General features: G+C 49.2%; 1 protein-coding gene across 1 annotated transcript in view; it reads left to right on the forward strand.

Moving 5' to 3' along the window:
• Positions 1–5822, forward strand: part of slc8a4b (solute carrier family 8 member 4b) — a 98584-nt gene extending 92762 nt beyond the window's left edge. The window contains 1 exon segment of the mRNA XM_079757550.1: positions 5411–5822. Coding sequence (XP_079613676.1) covers positions 5411–5790 — 380 coding nt within the window. The 3' untranslated portion in view covers positions 5791–5822.
• Positions 5823–7620: the final 1798 nt, after the last annotated feature.

Genomic DNA, 7620 nt, shown 5'->3' on the forward strand with positions numbered 1-7620 from the left:
GTGTGTTTTTGTGAGGACAGGTTTTTTTAAGCGAGGAGGCACATGATCGCAGGTGGTTGGGTGTTTATTGTTGCATATCCGTGTACACGTATATCTGATAGTGTGTCTGTGTCAAAGTGTGTGTGAGTGTCTATATGATGTGTGTGGGTGCTTGACAGTGTGCGTTTTGTGTGTGTGTTTGCGTCCCGGTTGAGCATGCAAGCGTGTCCGGCGCTGTTTTATGCTAACAACCGTTAAAAAAAACAAAACAATACGCTCACGTTTCGCTAATCTCTTGTCGAGCGATTTACAAAAGCCGGGAGAAAAGAGCACAGTAGGCGACACACCCGGCGTGGGGACAACAGATTACCGAGTTATTGTTCGCGCTACGGATTGGCCGGGGCGGCTGGAGACCGCTTGTTGTTGTCGGGGAGGTTATGCCATGAAGTACTTCCTGTCTCCGCGCAGTGACAGGAAATGGGAGGGCAGACCGTCTGACAAAAATACCATCTCCTTCTGCACAGATCTCGGGTGTTTGTGTGCGTGTGTGTAGGTGTGCTTGGTTGTGTGTGTGTGTGTGTGTGTGTGTGTGTGTTTGTGTGTGTGTGTGTGTGTGTGTGTGTGTGTGTGTGTGTGTGTGTGTGTGTGTGTGTGTGTGTGTGTCTGGGTTTGTTGGAAGTGAAAGCTGAAATGGCATTGTGTCACATTATGGATAGCATCTTATCATGCGTGTGCGTGTAAGTCTGTGTGTGTGTGTGTGTGTGTGTGTGTGTGTGTGTGTGTGAGGGTGCTTGTGTTCACGTTCGATGTGTTATTGACTGAACCCTATCTGTCTACGGGAACAGCCCGCCTCGAACTGTCATCTCTCTTTACTTTCCTCCTCCTCGTTTTATTTCTCCTGACTTCCATCCTTCACCCTCTCTTCCATCCTCTGGCTCTCATCCTCTAGCTGTCATCATCATCCCCCCTCTCTCGCTCTTGCTCTCCATCGCTCTCTCTATCTCCCCTCTCTCTCCTTTATTTCGCTCCTCTCTCGCCCATTCCCTCTCCTCTCTCCAGCTCCGTCTTGCAGTCCCTCTCTCTCTCTTTCCTCCCTCTTTAACCAGTCATTCTCGTCTGCCTTTACCAACTCAGTGTGTTATTCGAACGCCCTTTTCCATGTGATTATCTTCAGTACACCCCCAGTATCTGTCCCTCTCTCTCTCTCTCTCTCTCTCTCTCGCTGTCTCTCTATCTCTCAATGCATCCTAGGTTTTTACACTGCATCATTAATAATTTCCCAGAGTCCGGGAAGGGTGGACTATCTACATGCTGAAAAAGTATATGCAGTGTGTGTGTGTGTGCGTGTGTTTGTGTGTGCTTCCTTGACCTATGTATTTCTCTGCAAAATGTGCATGTGTATTTTATGTGTGCATGTTTGTGGAACACTTTGTGTGTGTGTGTGTGTGTGTGTGTGTGTGTGTGTGTGTGTGTGTGTGTAAGCACTTGCAGGGCTGTGATACATGAATAGCCATCCCCGGTTCATGTCTCTGTCTTCAGCCTGTGCTAGAGTGCTGAGGAGGAGGAGGTCACGTGACCCGAGCCCACCAATCACATATAAGCTTTCAGTCGCATGAGCGTAGGCCATTTCCTAGTTCCATATATTATTCATATTTCCTAACATCTATTTTAACGCCAAAATAAGCACCCTCGCCTCCGTCTAATGACTCTAACGCATCGCTGTTCTCATCCGATTAAAAAAAAACGAAAAAAAGAAAAAACCCGAACACACGCGTAATCTGTGACTGCTACGTTATGTTCGTGGCAGTTTGGGGTCAATCTTAACATAGCTGGCTTGAGGGGGAAGGGGGGGGGGTGGGATGGGGTTAGCTCAGGTGTCACTGGTCAATCTCCTCCGTCGGATCCTCAATGTTTGGCTTCGGATGAAAGTTTTCCCACGATAAACACATTTCATCCCCTCCTAGCGCTGGCCGCCGTGGCACCACGTTAGCACTCTCCCTCAGTCCTTTTGATTGGATATTGATCACGGTGACGGCTGCGTTAGGCTGTCTCCAGACCCCCTGATTCGTGATCACTGTATCGTTATTCATCTGACGCTCGTATCCGACGGATACAGTCAGTTGAGACTCATGTCGTTAAGGAGGGGTCGTCTCGTACTTAGGCGCCCACAGGTTAGGCTGTGGACATGGAGGGGCGGGGGGGGATTGAACCCAGTGCCTTTGGGGCTGGGAGTTTGAGCCCTTCTTAACCGATGGACCATCCAGCCACTTCCCGTCGTATGAAATTACAGCCTGGTGGAGAGTGGTGAGGCTTGTCTGCACCCACACACCATCGTGGAGGCTGGGGGTGGGTCTGACAGGTCTGAAGACGGAGAGGGGGAGAGCGGGAGAGGGGGAGAGAGAGACGGAGAGAGAAAGATAGAGAGATACATAGAAAGGGCGAGAGAGAGAGACAGAGAGAGAAAGATAGAGAGATAAATAGAAAGGGCGAGAGAGAGAGAGAGAGAGATGAGAGAGAGAGAGACAGAGAGAGAAAGATAGAGAGAGACAGAGAAAAAGAGAGAGACTGAGAAAGGGAGAGAGACAGAGAAAGGAAGAGAGACAGAGAAAAAGAGAGAGATAGAGAAATAGACACAGAGAGACAGGGAGAGAGACAGAGAAAGGTAGAGAGACAGAGAAAGGGAGAGAGACTGAGAAAAAGAGAGAGATAGAGAAAGAGACAGAGAGCGAGACAGGGAAAGAGACAGAGAAAGTTAGAGAGACAGAGAAAGGGAGAGAGACAGAGAAATGGAGTGAGACAGAGGAAGAAAGCCTTCAAGTTTGAAATATTGAGGAACAGTTCCAGTCTTCTGTGTGAATGCTTTCGTCAGGAGTCACTCTGTTGGAGACAGAGAGTTTGCGTGAGTCAGGATGGCAGAATAAAAAAAGAGCAAATGGAACTCAGAAGTCTAGTGGGGCTATTTTATTCCCCTTCTTCACCGCCATCGCACGTCGATACCGCGTTAATGATACCTTGCGTACAATCTGTGACGTTCGCTTTTCAAACACCTGCTGCCATTGAAAGGGGTTGAATAGACGTGCCCACTTACATATACACACACCCACACACACTCACTCACACTGAAAAAACCATGGCATTTAAAAAAGTGAAGGTTCAAAAGGTTAGCAAATAATGACTATTGTTACTTTGGAAAGATAATGAAGAATGACCACCTTTGATTTGGATGGGTTTTGTCTTTCTCACTCTCTCTCTCTCTCTCTCTCTCTCTCTCTCTCCACATTTTGCTCAGCTTCATCCTCCATTGCTGCTCTGCCAGCCCATCCGTCTTCCGTTCTCTTAAATCGCCTTCGTTTTCTCTCCCTCTTTCTCTCTCTCCCTATTCTTTCCTATCTCCCTTTCCCTCCCCTCCCTCTGTCTCAGGGTGGGTACGTCGCCAGGGTGCCGTGAAGAGCATCTGTGTAATTAAAACACACTAGCTGCTGTGCTCGCTCTTCCGCTGCTGACTCTCTCTCTCGCTCTCGCTCTCTCTCTCTCGCTCTCGCTCTCTCGCGCTCTCTCTCTCTCTCTCTCTCTCTCTCTCTCTCTCTCTCTCTCTCTCTCTCTCTCGTGTTTGAATGCACTTTGCTTGGAGGGTTAAAGGCATAACGGTCTTGCTCACTTATCTTACATACACACATTCATACACCCTCACCTACCTCGCCACATCCACACACGGACATGCACCACACACATATGCATACAGTATACACACTCACACACACACACACACACACACACACACACACACACACACACACACACACACACACACACACACACACACACACACACACACACACACACACACACACACACACACAAACCCCTCATGTTAACAAATGTACATGCTCCCCAGCACATACACACCCTTACACACCAAATCCACAAATCCACATATATTATCACACAAACACACACACACACACACACACACACACACACACACACACACACACACACACACACACACACACACACACACACACATACACACAGGTACCATATGGGAAATGTTATATTATAAAGAATTATAAAGAAACACACACACACACACAGCATTAATTCCAGAACAACTTTCCTGATAAAACATTGCCTTTATTATTAATGCCTCCCCCCCCAGGTGTGTGTGAGAGTGTGAGTTTGTCTGTGTGACAGTGTGAATGTGTCTGTGTAAAAATATCTGATAGTGTGTCTGTGTCAAAGTGTGTGTGAGTGTCTATATGATGTGTGTGGGTGCTTGACAGTGTGCGTGCGTTTGTGTCTGTGTGAAAGTGTGTGTCTTTGTAATAGTGTCTGATAGTGTGTGGATGTGGATGTGTGTGTGTAGATGTGTGTGTGTGTGTGTGTGTGTGTGTGTGTGTGTGTGTGTGTGTGTGTGTGTGCTATGCCTTGAGGTCATATCTTCTTTTCTCTGTGAATATCAGTGGAGGTCTTTTTGGCTCGTGTGTCTCTCCTTTGGTAAGCTCGTCAAAGAGATGGTCTCGGGGTAGCCTTGCAACGAGTGGTTTGTAGCACATTCTACTACTCTGGAGTAGAATGACTACTAAGGATACTGCATAGTAGTCCTTTATCCATGTTCAGTCATTTAAAGTCCTATTTGTATTGCATTCTTGTAGTGTGTAGTAATGGAGTGAAGAGATGATTTATATTGTATTTTTGTAGCGTGTATTACTGTAGTCGAGTGCGGAAGCATATTATGGGTTGTATCGGACTCTGTAGTAATTACTGACATGTGACAGTGGTTCGAGGAATGCAAGAGAATATATCGTAGGCTGATGTGCAAACATCGTCATACCAACAGAGTTTCTAAATTGAGTCTTTGCCTTCGGTCAAGATTCTCTTTTTCAAGAATATAAGAAGAGACTTGAGTATCACGCTACACCAAGGGATAGTCTTTCATGGTGCCGTTCCACCATTGACACGCCCAGACCTGGCTCTTTGTTGGTCATGCATTGTGTCCCTTCACCATTGTGGGCTAGAGAGTTGTGTATAGTAGGACCCGTAGTTGACCAGGTAGCAAGAGAACCAAAAGTGCTGTATGGGCGGAGCTATCGATACCTCAGACTTTCGAATGGTCAATCGCAATCGTTAATAAATCTGACACAGCACCAAAGATCAAATCGATATTCCAACACAGGGTCACCACATAAAATCAATTCAAAAGCTAAACAGCGAACGCAGTAAAAAATGTGCGTGACCCCTTTACACCAACAAAACGTCGCCAACAACAACAATATTTCGCTTCTATTGTCGTTTCTAAACTTCAGGGCGAAATTAGGATTGTCATGATCATCCAAAGATGAAAGGATGAAAAGAGGATCATGGATCTTAACTCACATCTCGGTCTCCCTTCCTCCCCCTCTCCCCCTCTTCTCCCCCCCTCCCCCCCCAGACACCTTCGCCAGCAAGGTGGCCGCCATCCAGGACCAGTACGCCGACGCGTCCATCGGCAACGTGACGGGCTCCAACGCCGTCAACGTGTTCCTGGGCATCGGCGTGGCGTGGACCATCGCCGCCGTGGTGTGGCGCTCCCGAGGCAAGGCCTTCCGCGTGGACCCGGGCTCCCTGGCCTTCTCCGTCACGCTCTTCACCATCCTGGCGTTCATGTCCGTGGCCATCTTGCTGTACCGCCGGCGCGCCTCGGTGGCCGGCGGGGAACTGGGGGGGCCGCGGACTTGCAAGCTGATCACGTCGCTGCTCTTCGTGTCCATGTGGTTCATCTACATCCTGCTGTCCTCGCTCGAGGCCTACTGCCACTTTCCCAGCTTCTAAGAGACACCCCCCCCCCCCCCCACCGGGGTGAGGAGTGGTGGAAGGGTTGGGGGGTGGGAGAGGGAGAGAGGCTAGGGGTTTTAGGGTTGGGATTTGAAAATGAAGAAGGCAGGTGTGGAGGATAGGAGTTGGGAGTGGAGGCTTATCCCCACAGGGGAAATGTACTGCCACAGTTCAAAGAGAGAGACAGAGGGAGAGAGTAGGAGGTGGAGGTAGGACTGGTGGGGTGGAGGGGCTGGTGGTTGACATGAAAGGCCTGATGAGAGGTCGGGCTAGTTTGGGTAGCAGCGGTGAGGGGGTGGGGGGATGAGGGGGATGAGGGCTTGCAGCAGGCCCCGGAGAGGAGGGGAGGGGGTAAGAAAGGAGAGGAGAGGAGAGAGGAGACGAGTTCCTAGGAGGGGAGGGATGACACATGCTGGATGCCGCCCTATAGATTTCAGTTTGCACCTACTCAGTATTGCTGGCTCGGAAATCAAATAGAGACGCAAAGGGCAACAGAGGGAAAGAGAGAGACAGCAGGAAAGAGATAGTGGGAGAGAGATGGTGGGAGCAAGGGAGAAAGAGAGGGGGAGATGGGCAACAAAGAGAAGAAGAGATAGTGGGAGAGAGAGAGAGAGAGATTTATTGGATGGAGAGTCAGAGAATGTGGGGGAGAGAGAGAAATAGATTGCGGGAGAGAGAGGGTGAAAGAAGGAAAGGAGGGAAGATGGTACATATAAAGGTGAAAGGAAAACTCTTTCCCTTTCTTCTTTCTCTCCATCCATCTCGTCTCTCTTTGTTGTTCCGTGACCCTCGGACCGCTCATCGCCACGGAAACAAGAAACCATCGATCCGAACCCCCTCTCCTCCCCCACCAGCCACCCCTTGCCGACAAGGACGCTTACGACACACACAAACACACACATTGTAGACACGCAGACACCACCAGAAATCTCTAGAACCGTCTTGACTTTGTTCCGTCCGTTCCCCGCAGTTGTGTGTCTCGATGTCGTCAACGATCGATAATATAATGATAACCGAAGCCTCCACTGTATCCCACACGGACAGAGTCTAAAGATCTCCTCAGATAGTTCACATCCTATTCGTTTACAATCTATGTTTTTACGGCGGTGGCTGGGTACAGAAATACATTGGATGGGATTATCACGAGGCAAAAATGGGAGCCACAGAGGGCGGTGAATTTGGTTGTGCCATCGATATATGCGTTAATATTATGTACAGTGTTGAATAGTGAAAGGGAAACCAGCCTGAAAACTGCTGAGTAGTGGTCTGGTGTCCATCGAGAGACACAAGGAGACACAAGGTTCAAAGACCGAGGTTGGAGCTAGCACCATCCACAATGGCGTGCAAACTACACACACACACACATACGGTCACCCACACACACTAACACTCACACGGAGGCACACACACAAGGCGTTTGGCTGCGAGGAGCCCTCAGGTGCATGGACTGGTGTGAGGTAACGCTAAACTGAAAGGTTTGCCTACAGACGAGAACTGACACAATAACAAGCCGCTGTTATTTTCTAACTCTTCTTCTTCCTCCTCAATACGTTTACGGCAACATTGCCCCCCCCCCCCCCCCCCCCCCCCCCGAGGACGTAGAACCCCTTCTCCCGCCACTCTTTTTCTTTTCTCTCCTGCTCCCCTCTGCCTGTATACACTGTGCAATGCATCCGTCCAGTACACAAAGACGCACACACACACTGTCTCAGTGTGAGACGCCGTCTCCTCTAGTGACTCAATATGTACTGTAAAGAATGTGTACATAGCACACTCTGCATCCCCAGCCCCAACTTCCTCTTGCCTTACAGCTTCCTGCCACATAGA

Source organism: Pollachius pollachius (assembly GCF_949987615.1).
Source record: "Pollachius pollachius genome assembly, chromosome: 20".
NCBI classification, from domain to species: domain Eukaryota; kingdom Metazoa; phylum Chordata; class Actinopteri; order Gadiformes; family Gadidae; genus Pollachius; species Pollachius pollachius.